The sequence below is a fragment of the Nematolebias whitei genome, chromosome 19 (genome assembly GCF_014905685.2).
Source record: "Nematolebias whitei isolate Nwh7 chromosome 19, NemWhi1, whole genome shotgun sequence".
In the NCBI taxonomy this organism is placed as follows: Eukaryota; Metazoa; Chordata; class Actinopteri; order Cyprinodontiformes; family Rivulidae; genus Nematolebias; species Nematolebias whitei.
In genome coordinates this window covers 28351039-28372614 of record NC_056516.1, presented here as the reverse complement: position 1 = coordinate 28372614, position 21576 = coordinate 28351039, and the positions used below count along the sequence as shown (strand labels likewise).

At 38.4% G+C, this 21576-nt stretch overlaps 1 protein-coding gene and 1 non-coding gene across 2 annotated transcripts in view; one reads left to right on the top strand and one right to left on the bottom strand.

Annotated features, from left to right (window-relative positions):
- ptk2aa (protein tyrosine kinase 2aa) overlaps positions 1 to 18908 on the top strand; it is a 58348-nt gene extending 39440 nt beyond the window's left edge. Inside the window, exons 16-36 of the mRNA XM_037693550.1 lie at positions 1441 to 1497; positions 2340 to 2360; positions 3777 to 3874; positions 4911 to 4995; positions 5079 to 5179; positions 5345 to 5460; positions 6057 to 6157; positions 6422 to 6511; positions 6987 to 7191; positions 7332 to 7446; positions 7574 to 7648; positions 9064 to 9165; positions 10232 to 10336; positions 13512 to 13574; positions 14005 to 14044; positions 15220 to 15323; positions 15757 to 15765; positions 16756 to 16911; positions 17035 to 17115; positions 18414 to 18499; positions 18590 to 18908. Of these exons, the coding sequence (XP_037549478.1) occupies positions 1441 to 1497; positions 2340 to 2360; positions 3777 to 3874; positions 4911 to 4995; positions 5079 to 5179; positions 5345 to 5460; positions 6057 to 6157; positions 6422 to 6511; positions 6987 to 7191; positions 7332 to 7446; positions 7574 to 7648; positions 9064 to 9165; positions 10232 to 10336; positions 13512 to 13574; positions 14005 to 14044; positions 15220 to 15323; positions 15757 to 15765; positions 16756 to 16911; positions 17035 to 17115; positions 18414 to 18499; positions 18590 to 18716 (1937 nt within the window). The 3' untranslated portion in view covers positions 18717 to 18908. The remainder of the gene's footprint in view (positions 1 to 1440; positions 1498 to 2339; positions 2361 to 3776; positions 3875 to 4910; positions 4996 to 5078; positions 5180 to 5344; positions 5461 to 6056; positions 6158 to 6421; positions 6512 to 6986; positions 7192 to 7331; positions 7447 to 7573; positions 7649 to 9063; positions 9166 to 10231; positions 10337 to 13511; positions 13575 to 14004; positions 14045 to 15219; positions 15324 to 15756; positions 15766 to 16755; positions 16912 to 17034; positions 17116 to 18413; positions 18500 to 18589) is intronic.
- A 1958-nt stretch (positions 18909 to 20866) lies between these two features.
- On the bottom strand, positions 20867 to 20939 carry trnav-cac. The gene has a single exon. It is a non-coding gene; the product is annotated as a tRNA-Val (tRNA).
- Between the last annotated feature and the right edge of the window lie 637 nt (positions 20940 to 21576).

The following is a 21576-nucleotide window of genomic DNA, read 5'->3' as shown; positions in this document are numbered from 1 at the left end:
ACAAGAATGTACACAACACATGATTGGCTGATTGGAAGGCGACCAACCAGAGTATTGTGCATGAGGGGCAGTCTGGCCATCGGGTGCACCGGGACATTTCCCGGTGGCCTGGCCCGCTCAGTGATTGTCGAGGGGCTGGACCAAAGGCTCGGTTCAGGTCGCGCTTGATATTTTAAATAAACAATCCATGCCGCTCACTCGGGTATCTGCCTCACTGAAGCTCCCTGAGCAGTAGCCATGGGGAAAAACAGACCCCACCCCTGCCCTCTGTGACAGACAGCCTCAGAAAGAGAAAGGAGGGCGAGGGCTGGGGTCTGTCTTTCCCCATCGCTACTGCTCAGGGAGCTTGATACCTGAGTGAGCGACATGGATTGTTTATTTAAAATAATCAAGTTCAACCAGAACCGAGCCTTTGGTCCAGCTCCTCGGCAATCACTGAGCGGGCCAGGCCACCGGGAAATGTCCCGGTGCTCCCGATGGCCATTCCGCCCCCGGGCACTGATTGGCTCTGTAACGTAGCATCAGTCTGTCTGCTCTCTTTCGCTGTGCCGTTTTAGAGCGTTTAGAGAGTTTAGAACATTGCAAGAGTGTGGGAAGGGTCTGTAAAGCCTTTATAACGTCCCTACTTCGCTGATTTTCTTCTATCCCCGAGTTGTCTGGAATGTAACCCCCGCGATAAGTGAGGGCCAACTGTATTACTGTTTTTATTGACATCATCATTTATCTTATCCATCTGTTTTTCCCACCAAATACATAAAAAGTTACTTTCACTTTTGACCCTTTTTAGATTAAATGAACCTGTCACTAATTTTCCTATAAATTTACTGATGCGTTCTCACAGAACCTGATCATTCACAGGCTGAGCTGTGAGAGGAATGTTCAGGACAACAGATGTTTGGCTCTCGTTTCCAACAGCTGAGTTTGATTTTATTTTAAACGCCACCATCTGGTCAGGATAATCTCGGCCCATCTTTTCCGCCCTTTTCCTTTCTCCGGTTGGCTCTTTTTTCTGCCCGTTTGTCTTAACTTTTCACAGGTTTACTTCCACTCTTTGTTCTTCTACATCCTACAGGTTTTATTCTTTTTCTTTTCTTGATTCAGTTTTCCGTTTGTCTCTCGTTTCTCTTTGCTTTTTTTTTTGCCCGTCGTCCACTCCGCCTCTTCCTCCAGCAGAGTAACTCCTACAATCCAGCTGCTCTCTCATAGACAGATATTCACAACACATGCTCAGCTGACACTGTCCGCCAAGTGTTTGTGTGTGAGAAAAGAGCAGGCGGGAGGGGGGAGGACAGTGAGGAGCTACGTGGGTGTAATTTTGAGCAGGATTTGTTAAACATTAGCTTCATTTCAGTTTAATACACTTTTACTTTTGACTGGATTCAAATGTAATTTTTATACAAATTGCTTTTCTTGTATTTTTATATTTGTGTCTATTTGCAGAAACTGATGACTATGCAGAAATAGTTGATGAAGAGGACACGTACACCATGCCCTCCAGTAAGTAATTCATTTAATCTGTTCTGCTAAACTGAAAGCGTACTTCAGGAGTGCTAAAAATAAGGAGCTAGTCTCACTGTTATTACTCTGTCAGACGCTTCCATCCTCGAGCCAGCGTCCATTTCTTTTTGCTACCTAATAATCAGATTGTGGTGCGAGACATTTCCAGGAAGCACACTCGCTGGACAAGCAATAAGAGTTGCATTAAACCACATTTAGTTCTGTAATGGCAATCAAATTTAAGCCAGTTATTATGTTTTCTTTCTACCAGCAAGGACTCTGATTGAAAGCTACAAATCTGACTGCTCACATGTGGTTCATGGAGACGCATGACGTCTGTCAGATTCGTTCATGTGCCGCTGTTTGTAGTTCTGCTGGTAACTGCTGCTGGAGTCCCGTGCTCTTAATGTGGATGTTTTGGCCAGTACACCATGCTTATGGACTTAATTATGTGGCTAACTTTTAAAATGGACCATATTCTCCTTTCCGTGCAGTCTTTTTCCAGCTTTCTTGCTATACTTGTTTTTGTTTGTTTAGCTTTGCTTCTTGGGCTTTCCAATCGGAGTTTCTTCTATATTTTCCCACTGCATGCCCGACTTGTTTATGTCTTAATGTCACACTGTCTGCTGTTTGTGTACAATTATAATAGGCCCACAACAAAGCACTCCTACTCTTTTAATAAGTCTGTGGCAGAGTTTCAATGTATTTATTAACAGAGCTGCTGTGTGTAGTGTTTGCATGAGTGTTTTCAGAGCTTTTAAAAAATTTAAGTGGCTGTCTGGCTCTCCCCTCTCTCTTCATCTGTCTTTCTTCCTCTTTTTGTTTCCCCCTCGCCAACACAGTGGGCTATGGAGTAGTTGAAGGTAAAACTCCCCGTCTCTCTCATTATGTCCAAATGAGATGCTTTGAGTTTGTTTATGTGTAGGCCCTTCCGAAATTATTTAAGCCATTAGTGTGAAAAGTGTCCGGGTTTTTTTTTCTCATATTGCCTTATAGGTCTTATAAAATGGGGTTTGTCTGTGATAATTAACCAATGGTCCTCTACCCTTTTTTCTAAATTGGGTATAAGAATATGGCAGAGAATCAGTTCATAAACGAAGTAAAAAATCTCCTGCAGAAATCACAGACTGTGATTTGTGATTATTAAGTTTCTTTAGTTATATAAACTAAACTGGGTCACAGCATTTGGCTTGGTTCTTGTTGCCTAATCCTTTTGTCAAAACTGTATTTAAAAGCATTTTTTGATTTATGATCGTAGTTGAGTCAGCTGTGTGGTTTCTTTTACATTTGAATTAATAATTCATTCAAACTGCATTGCAGTTTGAATGAATTGTTGTAAATCATTTTAAAGGAACGTGTCTTGGTCTCTGGTAAAGTGGGCGGGGGAGCTGTCGATGCCTCTGGATGGTCGGTTCAGCTTTTGAAAACCTGAACAATATTAACTTTAAATTTCTAACAAAACCCTCCTAAGTCCAGTTCTTGTGCAGCTGATGTTCGTGCACCTCTGCACAAATGTTTGCGGACACTTTCAACGTAGCAGAACTCTTTACAGAGCAGAAATGCCAAATTAGTTTAAAATGTTGAGGAATGTTTTTGATTTAAAGAACTAGACACTTTTCTTTCTCATTCTTTTGAGCAAACTTCCTGGTTGCATACTGGTACAGACAAAGTACAGCTCAGTTCATTTGGTCATCAGACAGTAAAAAATATAAAATTCACTGCAATGAGGGGCCCACGCTTTGTTTGGAATAGATGTTAAAATGCACCAAGAACTCCAGGCTTTTATCGCAGTTAATTGTTTTATTAAGAGCTACTTTGGTAATGACTTCCCTGGAGACTGCTTTTCACTCATTCTACAGGAAATTAATAATAATATAATGCTGAAAATCTGGTTTGCATGTTTTTGAACATTTTTCTGCAGCTGCTTTATGTTCTGTTTAGTTTGTCTAAATGTGTGTTGCAGGATGCATGTGAGGTATACGTTAGTTTTAATTAAAGTGTGGAAACAATTTGCAAACTTTGGTCAAAATAAATGTGATTGTTATTTTCAGTGGACGAGGTTTAGCTAAAAAAAAAAAGACGATTTTACCTTCAGGTTTCTGTAAAATGAAAGCAATGACTTTACATCTTTTTTTGTTTTGTCTTTGTAAGCCTCTTCCCTGCGGTCCAAGAGAGGCATGTCAAATTTTTATCGTCCTTTCAGCGTTTCTAGTGTATTAAAAGCAGCAGCCGATTGCGCTTATTTCATTGTTTGCACTTCTTCTTCTCCTCCCTCTCAGCGCGGGACTACGAGATCCAGAGGGACCGGATCGAGTTAGGTCGCTGCATCGGAGAGGGTCAGTTTGGAGATGTCCACCAAGGAGTCTACAACAGCCCAGTACGTTGAGATCTACTCACAAACACAATGAGCATTGAGCTACCACGACATGTAGATTATGTAAAAGAAGAAAACTTCAAAAGGCTGGTTTCTCTTTCTAACTGAACTGGGTAATAGTTTATGTCTAAGTTGCCAGTTCATTATCTGGCAGGCAGAGATGTTGCTTCTTATTAGTTAACATCCACCTTAACCTTTTCTCCTTACTCTTACCGCCCTGTCGGCAGTCTGTGTTGCCATTTAGTCTGAAAGTGGAAGTTGTTCCTTCATCCGTGTTTTTTTAATTATATCCTCATCAGCACTCCGAGTCCATCCATATCCACATTCCTCATAACAATCTAGGAAAGAAAAGAGAAGACTTCCTTTTTGTTGCTCTTCCGTTGTTCCTCCCCTTCGTTCCACACCTCTCTTCTTCATTTCATTTTGACCTCTGGTCCTGTTCCAGGCTTTACTGGAGTTTTGTAATAACTCAGTCAGCTGCTCTCACTCAGATACTTTTCCTGTTAGTAGTTAGTCATAATAGATATCCAAAAGTTCCCGAAATACCAGGAAAAATCCTTTAAACAGTTCAGCATTTAAACTAGGGGTGCACGAGAAATCAGCCGATTTATCGTCCCAGATTTCCTTAATTTTGGGAAATTGGAGATCGGACGATACTTGCATAAGAAACCAATTTTACAGATTTATTTTTCTAGTTTTAACAACAATTGTCTGTACTTCATTTATATTTCAGAGCACTACCTCATGACCAGTTAAAACCAGTTTGTATTGTTTCTAGGATATTGTTCAAGGGTATGTTTCAATAAAATAAAGTTGGAAAATTGAAGGTGCGTTGTGACCTTATAACACCTGACAGTGTCGCTTATAAAACAAAAATCGGTATCGTCCAAAATCAGAATGGACAGCATTTCAACATATTCTATTTATCTGTTCAGTAAAAAAAAAATCACTTCAATGCACTTATTAATTAAATAATAAATTTCAGGTGTGTTTAAATAATATTTGAAATAGACTAGCTTGTTTTTTATGTGTTGCACAGGACAAGCCATCTCTCAATGTTGCCATTAAAACCTGTAAGAACTGCACCACAGACAGCGTCAGAGAAAAGTTTCTTCAAGAAGCCTGTAAGACCTAAATCTGTATTCTTCACACGTCACATTTCTGTTGTTAAATCCTATAAAGACTGAGTACCTGGCTTGTTTTACAGTAACGATGCGTCAGTTTGACCACCCTCACATCGTCAAGCTGATTGGAGTGATCACAGAGAACCCCGTGTGGATCATCATGGAGCTCTGTACTCTTGGAGAGGTACGACTCGGGCTGTGTTGGAGTTTGTGTTGCTTCCTGTTCCAACACTATGAAGAAACGAGGCATATTTAACACACCTTTACAAGTGTCTTTAGGAATTTTTCTGCCTTTTATCTGTCTTTATTTTTGCTTCTGTGCGTTTTATGTCGTATTTTTGTTTTGTAGTTGCGGTCATTCCTTCAGGTTAAGAAGTACAGCCTCAACTTGGCAACACTCATTCTGTACGCTCATCAGCTCAGCGCTGCGTTGGCCTATCTGGAGAGCAAACGCTTTGTACACAGGTAAATCTATGCACATATATGTGTATGTGTTAGATGTGTATGTATACATATATGTACCGGTAGGTTAATCATGAACGTAGTACTCCCTACCACCTTGTGCATGTGCATATTGTCTTTTTCCAAATGTATTCTGCTTCTTTATTAATAATTCTCTCTCTCTCTCCCATCCATCCATCCATTGCTTTACAACAAATCATTTTGTGTTCTTACTGGTTATGTATTTTTATTCTTTTATCTGAGGTACAACACTGTGTTTTGAGCTAATGGCCTGAACTACACATGCTAAACACAACCTTTTTCCTCCAAAACATGTTGCATTACATGCTTTGTTAGCGCACGATGTCCAAGACAAATTTCCCCTCGGGGACAATAAAGTATACATCTATCGATCTATCTATAACTTTTGCAGTTAGATTTTTTAACTCTGCAATGGAAAAAAATAGTGCTGTTTTAAGCAGGTACAAAAACATTTAACAATACAATCTTTGAGCACTGTGCACATATTTTAAGTATAATGAACACATGGCTAAGATGTTGTGTATAATTTTATGTTTTGTGGAACTAGAGGCCTAAGCTCAGATGTTGTGTGTTTGTAGAGACATCGCAGCGCGTAATGTGTTGGTTTCCACAGTCGACTGTGTGATGCTCGGAGACTTCGGTTTGTCTCGATACATGGAGGACAGCTCCTATTACAAAGGTAGTAAAACACATTCACGCATACTGTACATAGGAACCACACCTGAAATATCATGCTTTATGTTAAAGGTTTCCTGGTTTATTTGACTACAGTTAGAAGTCGATACAGTAACTCTTCTTGTTGTCTGTACTATACCACCATCTACTGGTGATTTTATGTAACTGCATTAAGTTTAACCAGCTTCGATCAAATCCGACATTATCTACCGGTAATTAAAATACATCACTCTCTTGTACTTTTGATAAACATATTTGTGTGTCTCAGCTTCTAAAGGTAAACTTCCTATTAAATGGATGGCTCCTGAATCTATCAACTTCAGAAGATTCACCTCAGCCAGCGATGTGTGGATGTTTGGTACGTTACTGTTCTGCTCAAACGCTGCTCATCAACAATCAGTATTTTCTCCCACCAGGTGTAGAATTGACACTCACCCAAGGTAAAATGCAAGGAGGTTTGTGGTTTGGTGGATAAAGAAATTAGATTGTTGGTTAATAAATTGGAAAGTGTCTTGTGTACCTTCTTTGTTCATGTTGTTTGGTACTTTTTTACTCTTTAAAAGCTGTGCTTAAAAGATGTTCATAGAATAAATGGAATAAATATTTTAGATTCAAACGTCTCGTTTTTATTGATGAATTTAAAATAATACGGTTAAAATGAGTTTGCATGCTAACAAAAGTGATACTTTTATTCAGAAAACATAAGATGTGTGTCTTTGAGAGAAAAAACGATTCATACAGGAGTACTGCTTTTAGTACATTATATTGTTTGTTGATTTATTTATTGTCTGTTTCTACCCCAAACATCTCCACCCGCTTGGTTTCCTCCGTAGGTGTGTGTATGTGGGAAATATTGATGTATGGCATCAAGCCCTTTCAGGGTGTGAAGAACAATGACGTGATCGGCAGGATAGAGAACGGCGAGCGGCTGGCGATGCCCCCCCAGTGTCCCCCCACTCTTTACAGCTTGATGACCAAATGCTGGTCGTACGACCCCAGCAAGAGGCCGCGGTTCACAGAACTCAAAACACAACTCAGGTAACACTTTTTACTACTGTATAGTATTGCTTTTCCATTTTTTTTATTAATTTCAGTATTTAAAATTTGCAGCTATTAGTCCACTTGTCAACACCGAGGAGTCAATTACTTATTAGACTAAATACCTATGATTTCTGTAGTACCATACTGGAGGAGGAGAAGCTCCAACAAGAGGAGAGACTTCGAATGGAGATGAGAAGACAAATCACAGTTCCCTGGGAATTTCCTGGGGCTTCTGATGAAGCTCCACCTAAAGTAAGAGTTGTCAAATGGGAATGAGCAGATTTCCTCATAAAAATATATCTTTTGTCACAATTTTTAAATATTTGCGGACCTTTTGAATGGCTGAATAACACTAACATACTTGTATGTGTGCTTGTAGCCAAGTCGACCAGGTTACCCCAGTCCTCGCACCAGTGAAGGCTTCTTTTCCAGCTCCCAGCACAACCACTTCCAGGTAAACAACACACAGACATGTAGACAAAGTCAGAAAGAGTTGTGTGAAAGAACTGAAGAAGACTGAAAGAGCTGGCTTATTTCTCTGAAGAGCAGAGCAGACAGCTGGCATTTCCTGTCATACTAAAAGCCACTCATTCATGGACACGCAGACACTAAATCAAAGACACACTTCAGCTCTTACAGCAATCGGCTGCTCTTCCATTAAAAAAAGACTGTTTATATTTATACTGCTGTTTAAGTCAAGCTTCGTTTGAGTGTAACTACAACTTACCGTATATTTTGGTCCGTGTTACACCTTTAATTGAGTTTTAAAGGTCATTTTAAGTGCTTAGAACAAGACCAAATAGTATAATTTTGCAAATAGAATGTTTTTTTCTTGGATAAAAAAAATACTTTCTCGCCCTTTTCAATTCAATTCAGTTTATTTATATAGCACCAAGTCAACTGACCTGCAACTATTTTCTCTAGAATTTTTTAGATGAAAGTTAGATTAGATATAGGTCTATAGTTGGCTAGGATTCCTGAGTCAAGGTTATGTTTCTTAAGTAAAGGTTTAATTACAGCAATCTTAAAATGCTGTGGTATGTAACCATTCATTAGAGACAAATAAAGCAGATCCAAAATGTGGCTATTAATTAAGGGAAATACGTCTTTAAATAGCCTGGTTGGGATGGGATCTAGCAGACATGTAGATGGTTTGGATGAAGCTATTATTTTTGACAATTCAGAGAGCTCAACAAGACAAAAACAGTCCAAACATAAATCAGGTTCTAGTGACATTTTTAAAGTTGCCTCATCTGACACGGAACCAGAGGTGATAGTAGGACAGTTGGTTTGAATTTTTTTTTCCCTAATTGAAATAATTTTATTTATAAAGAATCTCATGAAGACATCACTGTTTATAGTTGTAGGGATACATGAATCAACTGAGATGGGATTTTTTCATTAGACTATCTATGGTACTGAATTGAAGAGGAACCTGGGGTTATTTTTATTCTCACCAATTAAAGATGAATAATATAAAGTTCTAGCTTTACGGAGCACTTTTTTACAAGTTAGCAGACTATCTTGCCGAGATAAGTAAAGCATTTACTAATGATTGTTTACTGGTTGCATTTGTAAGAAAAGAAAGAGCTTTTTTTCCAAGAAAATTGATGCAGTTTTATATTTATTCTCAAGCTAGATATCAGTCAGCCTATTTTGAAAGATTATAATGTTCTTAATATAATTTATGCACATGTAGATTATTGTGCTGCTTATGTGACTACTCCACATTACATTATATTGTCATGTAAATTTGACAGCCAAAAAAAGGTGAGGACTCAAAAGAGAAGGGGCTTTATTGCTCATAAATAACTTTTATTGATCCTTCTGTTGATGCCTTTTCTCCTCTGTCGATCTTCGCACCTCCAGCCTCCAGCTCACGGTGGTGTAGGAGGAGTCGGAGGCAGCTACCCTCCCTCAGACTCCTGGAATCAGCACCGAACTGAACATACGACGCCGTGGAGCACGGAGGTACAAACACACACAGGCAGTTTGGACTGAGACAAACCACTAGAATGAAACATGATATTATTTTAGGAATGATGATGGTATATTCTCTTCAGAAATCTTGCCCAGCAACGTGTTTTACTCACAAAAACACTTGAAGCAAGAATATAAAGTTGTTGTGTAAAATCTGGATATGTGGGTGAAATTGTTGCGAGCATAAGCATCCTTTGTGGTAAATGATTCTCTTTTGATTAAAGCGAAGTTATTTCAAATTAGTGAAGAGTTAGGAATTAAAAATTAAAGTGAACGATCAATCGTCGTTACCTTAGAATGATAAGTCATTCAGCAGTAGTTTTTAATCTCCATCCAATTTCCACAGTTTATTAACTATCTGTAAAACAACCCATTTTCATCTTGAACAACCAGATCTCGCCTCAAGGTTGTCCCATGGACAACATGGGGTAGAGGCAGGGCAGCCGACTCGGGACCCGAAAGTCCCAGGTTCAATCCCCAGCCATTACCACATGTTGTGGTGTCTCTGAGCAAGACACCCAATCCCTAACTGCTCCCCAGGCACCTACATAACTGCCCACTGCTCCACCTGGGTGTATTCCAGGTGCAATGGGTTGAAATGCAGAGAACCAATTTTGCCTTTGTATGGGACAATGATGACAACACATAGCACTTTACTTTTACTAGGGTCATGTACACAGTCCTCTTTATGTGAAAACCTTTGAGAAGTGACTTGTATGTAGGAAAAAGCTCTCAAATGTGTGTTGGGGAGGGGGAGGGGTGTTTGGATGACTTCTAAGTGTAGATGAGAAAGAGAATGAGGAAGTTCCTCTCCAGCAGCTCCTGAGAGAGTCAGCCACTCAGGAGCTTGAACATTCCAAACAGTCCAAGATGGCCGACTGAGCTATAATAAACTTTGCATATCCTGCAATAAACTTATTAAATTCTTTTTTTTTTCTTGAAATGTTTTGCCTTCTTTATTGAAAAGGTTGCGAACAACCAGGTTCTGCGAAGACAACCTAGTAAATGTCCTTAACCGAGGGAAGTGTTCATGTTCATGTTCCTGCTGGTTCTGCAGGACAACGGGTGTGTCGGCCCATCTCTGATGGAGGATCGGCTGATGATGCAACAGCAGCAGATGGAGGACGACCAGCGGTGGCTGGAAGAAGAGGAGAGCCTCATGGTAACTGAAAACTCTGAGGTTTTCATCATAAAAACAAAGGATGAGGCTGATTATCAACACATGCACACAAACTTCTGTAGATCTGTAGCGTAGAGCTTAAAGGAGCTCCAGGTCAGGCAGGTCTTGGTGCAGGATGGTCACTCATGACCTCCTTTCAGTGACGATAAATCTTTGTTTTTTATTATTCAGATTGTAGAGGACAGAACAAAATGGATCAGCAAGAGTCAAAAACACCCAAATAAAAGCCTAAATAAACTCCATCGTTCAGTGGGAGCTTTTTCCAGCTCTGTAAAATCTTTCAGCGAGTCTTGTTGTTTCCAGAAGATCTTTTTCGATCTTTTGAACTCGCTCGGTCGTGCGTGTTTGATTTATCTCACCAGACACTGAAAACGTCCCAAAAAAAAGCAGCTTTTGCGTAACGCGTCTGTTTTTCCTCCTCTCTTCAGGTCAGGTTGTTTCTCTTGCTCTGATGATCTGAATTTAATGTTTTCAGCCAAATCATGGTTGAGTTGAAGAACGGAAGAGGAAAGAAATCAATGAAAAGTTCTCTTCCTCTAATGACTTCATCAGTTACTGAACCAAAAAAAACTCAGAACAGACTGAATTGTTCATATTTGGTGTAGATGCTGTTATTTCTTAATTTATTGTGTGAATGTTTAAGAAGCATTCACACTATTGTGATCCATTTTTCTTTAAGTTTTTCAGCATCTTTCTCGTTGCACTTTTTTTTTTTGTTGCTATTTCAACAAATCGTATATCAAAACATTCAGCTCATTCAGAAGGGTGCTATGACTTTTGGTATTTGTGCAACTTTAGCTTTTTGAAATATTTAGCCTTTTCTGCCATTTTTCTTCTCAGAAAATGAGTTTATCTCTTTTTACTTCCTTCAAATCTTTAGATCTGTTTACAACCTTTCACTGCTCCTTTCACATTTTGTTCAGGTTCAGCTTCTTTCAGCTTCCTTGTGCAAATTTAAACTTTTTTCAGCTAATTTCAGCAGTTTTTTCATCTTATGCTCCTTTCAACTTCTTTCTGTTAATTTCAAATATTTCTGCTATTTCAACTACTATGTAGCTGTTTTGTGCTAATTTGAGCTTTTTCAGCTTATTACACATTTTTTTGCACTCATTTAAACTTTTCTCCCCAATTCAGCAAAAATATGTGCTCTCTACTTCATGCTAGTAATTTAAGCTTCTTTCAGCTTTTTAGCTACTATTCAGCTGTTTTTTTTTATTTCAGATTTTTTCAGATAATTTCCACTTTTTTTGTGCACATTTCTGCTTCTTTCAGCAAGCATGTTCTTTCTGCTTTCTTCTGTTAATTTAAGCTTGTTCTACCTTTTCAGCTACATTTTTAGCATTTTTTTAGCTAATTTCAGCTGTTTTCAGAACAATTCAAGTTTTTCTCTGTAATTTCTGCTAATTTCAGCTTGTTGTGCTCCTTTCAGCCTTTTTCTGCTAGTTTCAGCTTTTTGCCATTTCAGCTGCTATTTAACAGTTTTTATGCAAATTTGAGCTTTTTCAGCTAATTCCACATTCTTTGAGCTCATTCTCAGCTCTTTCTACTTCCTTCTGTTGGGTTATGCTTCTTTCTGCCTTTTCAGCTCTTTTTCAGATGCTTGTTTTTGTTGTTGCCGATTTCAGCTTTTTTTTGCTTATTTCCTAATTTTGTGCTGATTTCTGATTAATTAAACCTAATTCAGCTATTTTTTTCTGCTTTATTCTGCTTATTTAGGCTTGTTCTTCCATTTCAACTATCGGGTACAATTCAGCATGTTTTTTTTTATTTTTTATAAAATAATTTCAACTGTTTTTCAGCAAGTTCTTCTGCATTAAGTATTCACACTGCATTTTTGCAGGACATGCAGTTTTTCTAGTTCCCCTAATTATGATTAACACGATATTTACTGGTAATTATTTAATGATTTCAGTCTTTGTTAGAAAGTTTAGTCATTTGTCACAGTCTCAGCACTTGACTCACTGGAGGAGAAATTACATTTCATTAACCTACAATTGACATAAAACTGAAAGAAATAGGTGGTTTTAATCGTAAAGGGACACTTTTGGAGTCTGATCAATAAATCTGGAAAACAAACAAAACATCATCAATCATCAGTTACAACACTTCTGATCTAAAACTGACAGCAAATCGTTTCTGAAGGCTTTTTTTGTTCATTCTAAACTACCGTCCACTCCTAATGCGTGTCTTTATAAATATAAAAAACTTCACCTTCACGCCGTAAACTTTTGACAAGCAAGAAAAGAAAAGTAAGAAAAACAAAATGTTTTATTAACAAATCTGGAAAGCTGCAGAAAGACTAAATTAAATATGTTGTTCAATTTTCCCTGAAATGATCAACATCAGCCTTTTTTAAAGTACTTTTAATAGTAATAATAATAAAAAAGTTGTTAATGATTTAAGAATATATGCAGCAAAAGTAGAGCAGAAAGCCTTTTGGTTGCAGTGAAAGACAAGAAAAGCAAAAAGACTCTTGAAAATGTGCTGGAAAGGACGGACGGACGGAGGGAGGAAGGAAGTGGGATTGGCAGCAGCTGTGGAGAGGGAGGAACGAGTGAGGAGTCTGAGATTCACAAAGATGGAAAGAGTGGGAGGGAGAATCAGCTGAAGGAGAGAAAAGGAGTGAAGCAGCTGAATCTTTTCTGTCTCTGCGGTTCAGTTGAGCTTTTCCTCCTCTGGAAAAACTTTCACTATCTGTCTCTCCTCTTTCCATTCCTCCGTTCTCTCACTCCTGGAGTTTTAAATCTTTTCCTCCTTACTTTTGCTCTTCTTTCGATGGCCTCTATGTTACATCGTTGGTCTTCTTCACGTTCTTTTCTCCCAGGATGCATCTCTTCAAGGCGTGCTTCACCAAAACGGTACCGAGCTGTTTTTAAGAGAGCGGAAAGTTTCACTGCTTCAGCCGTGATATAATTAGTCCGTGAGAAGGATTTCATTGAAGCGTTGTCGTTTCCCTGCTCGTTTGTTTTGAGTGCAGCTTATTTTGAAAACTGAATGACTTGTTTTTTACGTTTCTATCCAAATGCGAGCCTTATAAAACTAAATACGTGCAAACCAAAGGCAGTTTGTTACCAGTTTATTGCTAAACCACTTAGAAGAATGTGCATTTGTGAAATTCCTGCAGATGCACGGCTCAGTTTTGTTGTTTTCTGTGCAGAAAGCAGAATCCAGAAACAGCAGGGGAAGCATCGACAGAGAGGACGGCACACTACAAACTCCGGTCAGTCACTTCACCTGCCATCGAGCGAACATTTTGACTTCTCGGGTCAAACGGAGGCGAAACATAGTCGGGAAGTGGAGAGAATGGACGGTTTTATTGCAAACGGAGAGAAAAGGCAGACGGTGTGAAAAACTGGGAAAGTATTTCTGTTTCTGTGCCTTGAAGGGCACTGCCTACATACCAGCTACTTAACCACAGAGTGCCCAGGGGAGCTTTAAAACCAGAAGAACCGCACGTTTTCTATAAAACACAAATCTTCAGCCTGGTTTTCTCTCCACTGCTGGGGAGATACAAGGCAAACTCCGAGTGTACTTAAATATTATTAGCCTTCTTTACAAAATGAATTTCCTGTACCAGAGACTGTCTCATAGTACTGATCTGACAAAATATTGTTGGTTAACATCAAGTTTTATGATCTTTGTCTGCTCAGGGTGGAAGTCAGCACATCTATCAGCCTGTTGGGAAGCCAGGTGAGAAAAACTAACATCTTTAACTGGAAGTAGTCATCCTGCAGAAATACAAAGTGACAAGTAAAATGGTTGCTTATGACATTTGTAAGTTGTTATTTTTAATCTCGCTTTAGTTTATCATCTCTTTTAGCCATCCTTTAGTCATTTACACAATGTGAGTAACTGAAGTTGTAAAAATAAACATATTTAGCACAGTGCATATAGATGTGAGCCTTACGTGGCACATCATGGAAGCAAAAGAGAAATGATCAGTAAATAATGTATATTTAAATAGAATGTTCCCGGAGAAACTTTGACAGGGACTGACATGTTGCGGCCATTTTTTTATGTTGTGGTTCACTCTCAGCTACCGTCACACCAAATTTCAGCTCTATATGGCAAAAAAAATCAACGAGTTATAGTCCTTTTTTTTTCTTTTAAGCTATGGTAGCCATCTTGGATTTTTGATTTGGATTCAGTATGTGACGGGGAACGTTCTCAGCTACGACCAAACCAAATTTCAGCTCTGTATGTGTAAAAATAGCTGATTTAGAACACTTTAAAGTTAGCTTTGGGAGCCGTCTTGAATTTTTATTTGAAATCAAATTTATTGGGCGTTGCTCTCAACTACCACCACACCAAATGCCAGCTTAATATCTCTAAAAATGGCTGATTTATTGTATTTTTCCTTTTTTAGCTCAGGCGGCCATCTTGGAGTTTTAATTTGCATCAGGAATATTTAGCAACTCGCTCTCAGCTACGACCACACTAAATTTCAGCTCAATATCTCAAAGAATGACTGCGTTGTAGTCAATTTTGAGTTTTCTGAGGTAGCTGTGGTGGCCATCTTGAACCAAAATGGCTCCAAAAGTTAATCCGTGTTTTGTTCAGAGACCCCTCCACACTAGGTCATGTGACCTCACTGAAACATGGCGTCTTTGTTTGCAAATTATGTCGCCATGGTGACTCGAAACGCCATTAAAAGTAATAGCACGCATCACGGTGCCGAGCCGTATATAATGTTTGTGGGGGTACACGGTGCGGTTCGGGACGCATTAAAGTTGAAAGAAGAGCGAGACCCTTTTCATAAAGACAAAAATAATCAAACATCGTAAATAAAAGTTGAACAGTGTTTTTTTTTTTTTTTTCATGTTTTAAAATGATCAGTAACTCTTGACGTATTTTTTTTCTTGCAGAACATGTAGCCCCCCCTAAAAAGCCGCCCCGCCCCGGAGCTCCTGGTCAACTCGGCAACCTGTCGGGTCTCGGCGCTGTTGACAGCTACAATGACGGGGTGAAGGTTCGTATGAACACATGATGTCGGCACTCTCCAGTTTCATCCATGATTCCTGGTAAAGTTCTTTAAAATGAACATGATGAAAACTGCCATGTTTTATGGCTTAGTGTTGACGTTTACCACTGTAAATATTGCTGTTTTGTTTTTTTAATTTAGATATTTCCCATCATGCTTGTGGGTTTTATGCTGTCCCGTGCTTTGCTTTGTTTGGCTTTAGCCTAACGTTCTTCCTTTCTTCTCTCCCTCTTTTACAAACATTCCTTTAACACATTATTGTCACTTCTTTTCTTTTTTTCCCCACATCCTTATTTTCTTACCTGTTGCTCTGCACCCTCTTCAATCCGTCCCACTCTGTTCACCCCGTTCATTGCTCAATCTTAAATCTCTTCACTCTTGCCTCACTTTCACCCAAAACACAACTTCATGCTCCTCGTAGCCGTGGAGGGTAAGCAGATCCGTGTGTGTCTGTTCAAACTGTAGAGTTTAGTTCGCTTTTAGTTTCCATCGGCAAAACACTTTCATCCACGTTAGTTGTTTTTCTTCACCAGGAGCATCTCAAAGTTTAACCGAAAGAAGAAAAAAAAGTGGAACAGAAAATTGTTTGCAAGCAAAGTTAGGACTACCACTACTATGATAATGATCTGTTTCTGTCAGGCTGGTATGTTTATAGGCTTTGTTTCTTTTTGTAAAAGTATTTCTGGTGGAGAAAAACTTCAAAAGTGTCATAATACATAACAGATATATTGGTCATAGAAAGTACACTAAAGCTGTAGTGTCTGATGTCTCATAATTAGCTCCAGTAGATCAATTAGTCTAATGATTTAGTGCAATAAATTAATAATTAGTCTTAGATGTCGTCGACCAACATGCTGAGATTTCCTTTACTTCAGTTTAACGATTTTTGATCTTAAGAAAAAGAGTAAAAATTACAAAAATGAATTATAATCAAACCAGCATCGAGTGATTTTTTTTTTTTTTTCTTTAAATGACTGGTTTGAAAAAAACAAACTCGTATTAAAAATTAATGTTTTTTTTCATGGCAACTGTCTTCTTTGCAAATGTGAATCAGTTTTAAAAAGCCTCTGATTAAAATGTATAAGTGTAAAAATCACAAGCAGGTTGAACCTAACACTAACCTAACACTCATCTCATTAGAAAACTAGTTTTAACATCTAACGCATGTGAACAGTGAAGTTTTTATATTTGTATTTGCACATACTGCCACCTAGTGTTAGATCTGTGAAACTGCAGTCACTATTCAAAGAAAACCTGCAGTTTCAGCAACATTTATAGTTTTTTTTTTTCTACCTGATAATACGCTTTAAAATAAAAAAAAAATGTAGATGATTGTAACAATGCGACCAGCAGGAAAGCTAACTTGAATAGATGTACCTTAAAATTAAACTAAATCGTCTTTGCACTGTGGTTTATTCAGTTGCAACCGCAGGAGATCAGCCCACCACCGACCGCCAACTTGGACCGCTCCAACGACAAAGTGTACGAGAACGTGACGGGGCTGGTCAAAGCTGTGATCGAGATGTCCAACAGGATCCAGCCCGCTGCACCCGAGGAGTACGTCCCCATGGTGAAGGTAACGGTCCGTCGAACACGCGCCGATTCATTCACAGAGTGAACAGAAAGTGTGCTGAAAGTGAGCTGAAAGTGTGCTGAAAGTGTGCTGAAAGTGAGCTGAATGTGTGCTTTGCTTTGGTAGGAGGTGGGTCTGGCTCTGAGGACGCTGCTGGCAACAGTGGATGAAACGATCCCTGTGCTGCCCGCGAGCACACACAGAGAGGTACACACACACACACACACACCTGAGCACGCTGAGCTTGTTCTTACAGATCGGGTCGTTTGTTTTCTGTTTTCTAGAGACAATAAGTGCAAAGTAAAATGGCCGCCAGTTAAATAAAGACACAACGTAGGTCAGACTGATCATGTTCCGTAAACTGGAAAATAAACGTTTTATCATGAAACATGTTCAGTGTTTTATTTAGAGATTTTTATAAAAATGTATCTTACATTTAAACAGATGAGACTTAATCAGACAAAGTGGTGAATGTATCTGTACATGACTTTAGATGTGTTTTTGTGATCCATTTTCTTTCCGTACTTTTTTCCAGCATCTTTCTCGTTCCACAATTTTTGTGCTATTTCAACAAATCATTTACCAAAACGTTCAGCTCTTCGGGACAAATTCTATGACTTTTGGTATTGGTGCAAGGTGCAACTTTAGCTTTTTGGAATATTTAGCCTTTTCTGCCATTTTTTCCCCCTCAAAGGAAATGAATTGAGCTCATTTAACATCCTTCAGATCTTTAGATCTGTTTACAACCTTTTACTGCTCCTTTCACATTTTGTTCTGCTTCAGCTTCTTTCAGCAAATTTTAACTTTTTTCAGCTAATTTCAGCTGTTTTCAGCTGTTTAGTGAATCTTTTAGATTCTTTCTGTTAACTAAAACGTTTTTGTGCTTCTTGTCTTCTTCTAATTTCAGCGTGTTATGGGCAAACGTGTTCTTTCTGCTTTCTTGTGCTCATTTAAGCTTGTTCTACCTTTTCAGCTAGGTTTTTTGCATTTTTAGCTAATTTCAGCTGTTTTCAGATAAATTCAAATTTTTCATATACATTTCTGCTACTTTCAGACTAATTAACTTCTTTATGGTAATTTCATCTTGTTATGCGCCTTTCAGCTTTTTCTGCTCTTTCGGCTACTATTTAGTTCTTTCTATGCTAATTTTAGCTTTTTCAGCTAATGCCACATTGTTTAACTCATTCTAGTTCTTTCCACTTCCTTCTGGTAGTTTAAGCTTCTTTTTGCCTTTTCAGCTATATATTTTTTTTGGTAATTTCAACTTTTTTTTTTTAGCTAATTTGCTAAATTTTGTGCTAATTTCTGCTTATTTAAATCTAATTCAGCAAAAATGTGTTCTTTCTGCCTTCTGCTAATTTAGGCTTGTTCTTACATTTCAGCTACATTTCAGAACGTTTTTAGCTGATTTTAACTGTTTTTTTTCCATGAAGTTCTTCTGCAATAAGCATTCACACAATTTCTGTAGTTGGTCTTTGACGTCTTGACATTTTGGATCCTCTCAGATCGAAATGGCTCAGAAGCTGCTGAACTCAGATCTGGCAGAATTAATAGCGAAGATGAAGCTCGCTCAACAGTACGTCATGACGAGGTAAAGACGAGCTCAGCGTAAACGTTTCGGCTGTTAACAGCTGAAGTGAATTTGTGTTTAACACTGAAACTTGTCTTGTTTCTGGGACAGTTTACAAAAGGACTATAAGAAACAGATGCTGATGGCGGCTCACGCTCTGGCAGTGGACGCCAAGAACCTGCTGGACGTCATCGACCAATCACGGCTCAAAATGATCAACCAGATCCGCCCACATTAGTCCAGGAGCCGACCCAGCCGAAGCTGCAGGACAGGTTTAAAGTGTTTGAACGTTGGACGGACCTGTGAGCGGACGTCGTGTTGGACGTCAGCGACGGACGGACGAAGACGAGGAGCGGACGAAGAGCGAATGTGATTGAAACAATCAGCCCTCTGGAACTCATTCACAGCTTCATTTATTTTCTCCTCGACTTTTATTGACATTTAACTCGTCTTTTTTTTTAATGATTCTGAAAATCATCTACTGCTCCTGTTTAAATCCGAAGAAAACGGACTGAAGAGGCTGGGACACGTTAATAAAACTAACGACAGAAACTGGAATTGAAATTCCTTCTTGAAGACGATGATGACGAAGACGATTTTTACAGCGATGGACTTTTTAAACATGCTTTTTAAAAACTTTTAATTATTATTATTATTGTTACGGTTTTCTGCCTCGTCTTTCGCTGTGCGTCCGTTAAACTTTCAGTCTTCCTCCTGAACTTTGTATGAGCAAAGAAACATGAACTGCAGTACCGTCGTTGCATCTCATTTCTCCCTTTAAAGATCTCTATCTCAGGCAGATTTTTTTAAAACTCTTTTTATAGTGGACTAAAATAAATGCCACTTTTTAAGTTAATTTACATAAATATACACAGAAGCTCTATATTTAACACATTTCTGAGTTACAAGTTTTTAATAAACATGGACGTGAGGGAAGTTGGTTTTATGTTACAGAGAGGGGGAAAAAAATTCTATATTTTATATCGGATCATCTACGTTTATCTAAAGTGGACGGTTTAACGCCCAAATGAGGCTCGACACGAGATGTTTAGCAGCAGCTAAGCTGCAACGCTGTCAACATTTCATTCATAAACTTGAACATTGAAAACATTTCAACCATCTGTCATGTCAGCAGGAGGGCTCACCCTGCCCTTTTTTCTTTTTAGATGCATTCTTTTTGTCATTACTATTTTTTAAATCTATTTAAACTGGAGAACAGAAAGCCAATTTCATGTTTATGTTTTGCAGCTAATTGTAACCGGGCAAATATTAAGTTCAACGTTTACACCAGAAGAAACTTTCAACTTTTAAATAGAAATATTTGGATTAAGGGGATTGTAATGTAAAATATTTCTTATGCTCATCATGTTTTTCTGCCCCATTTCTCTACCTTCCTTCACTGGAGTTATTTATATATTTTATTGGTCTTGTGTTCCCTCCACGCTCCAGTTCCCTCACTGTTCCCTCTGTGGTGATGAGATTCTCAGGAAGGAGACACCTGTATAGTTGCTAAACCAAGCAAATAAAACACTGTTCTTAATAAGAAGCTGCCGTTTTTATTCGTTGTCCTTCGCTGTTTAGTGTCCCTTAGAATCTCGTCAGGTACGTCAGATGATTTAGCGCCACAGACTTTTTAAAGTTTCTTCATTTAAAACATCTGAAAAGTATTTCCAATTCAAAGGAAAGTATTCGTGGCAATCACATGAATAAATTCACAACGCTATTAAAGTGTTTTTATGGAGCATGACTAGAAAAGAAAGTACTCCATTACCCATGAGCACCATTTGTTTATGGAACAAAAAACTCAGGATGTTTAGACCATTGAAACATTTTTTTTAATCCTAAAACAATGATTTAAAATGTTAAATAGTAAAACAGAATGAAAGAGACTTATTTCACGTTACTGATGCAGAGGTCAACTGAGGTAAGCTGAAGTTTGAAAACTAGGATGCATTTATTGATTTTCTTTCTTAAACATTAAGGGCCTTGCTCAAGGGCCCAGGGTGGAGGCAGGTGTTTCACCTTTTCCACCCACATTTTTTGATGTCGGTACAGGGAGTAGGTAGTAGGGTGACCTGCTGATCACAGGTCTAACCTCTGTGCCACCACTCCCCTATTAACAAATTAGCTTTACTTAGCAACCTAATTTTGCAGTAAAACTAGTACTATTTGGGATTTAAATTTTAAATTTTTCACTTTTCTTGCAGCAGGTGGCAAAAGCTCCACAGTCGGAGCAAAGTTCATGTCCGAAGATTTCTTTTTTTTTTTTTCTGAGAAATATTCAACAAGAAAATTCGGAGGCTAACATATTCACGTTTGAGATAATTTAATCAGATATAAGTATATTTATTAATTGATGCGCATGCTGACTGTTGAAAAACGAAAATGTGTTTCCGCCCGGTTTCGAACCGGGGACCTTTCGCGTGTGAGGCGAACGTGATAACCACTACACTACGGAAACCTTGTGAAAGCTTTATCGAACAGCAGCCTGAAAAGTACTACTAAGAGGAAATGACGTACTAACGTTTGTAACTTGGTCATGTTGTCGCAGCGGGTTTATTAAATCGCCATTTGTATCATATTTGCTACATACATTTCCGTGACGTATTTCTTTTCAACATGATCAAAACTCACCCTAACAACCTACTGTATATAATTTGAGACATGTACACTGCCCCCTGCTGGAGCATCATGGCACTGCAGGCAGTGAAACGGCTCACGTTTTTTTTCTGGAAATTCTTTGCCAGTTTTAGAGAAGTTACGGTAAGAATAACATAAATTGTTATTCACTTTTTTAAATTAAGGCTTTATGTTTTGAGACAGTGCACAATTACCTAAAAATGTATTCATTTTATTGCAGTTAAATCGTGTTAACATGTGTGTATCATATGGAAACATACAGTGCTGACATTGTGAAGACATTATTATTATTATTATTATATAAGGTGCTTCATCACTGAACAGTCATGTAACATTTTTGTAAAGTAATCTATGTCATGCCTGCCACAATACAGCCACAAACTATTTTGTTTATATATTATCATTTAATGCAATTTCAAAATTATTATTTTTTGGTTATTTCACTATAACAAATATTC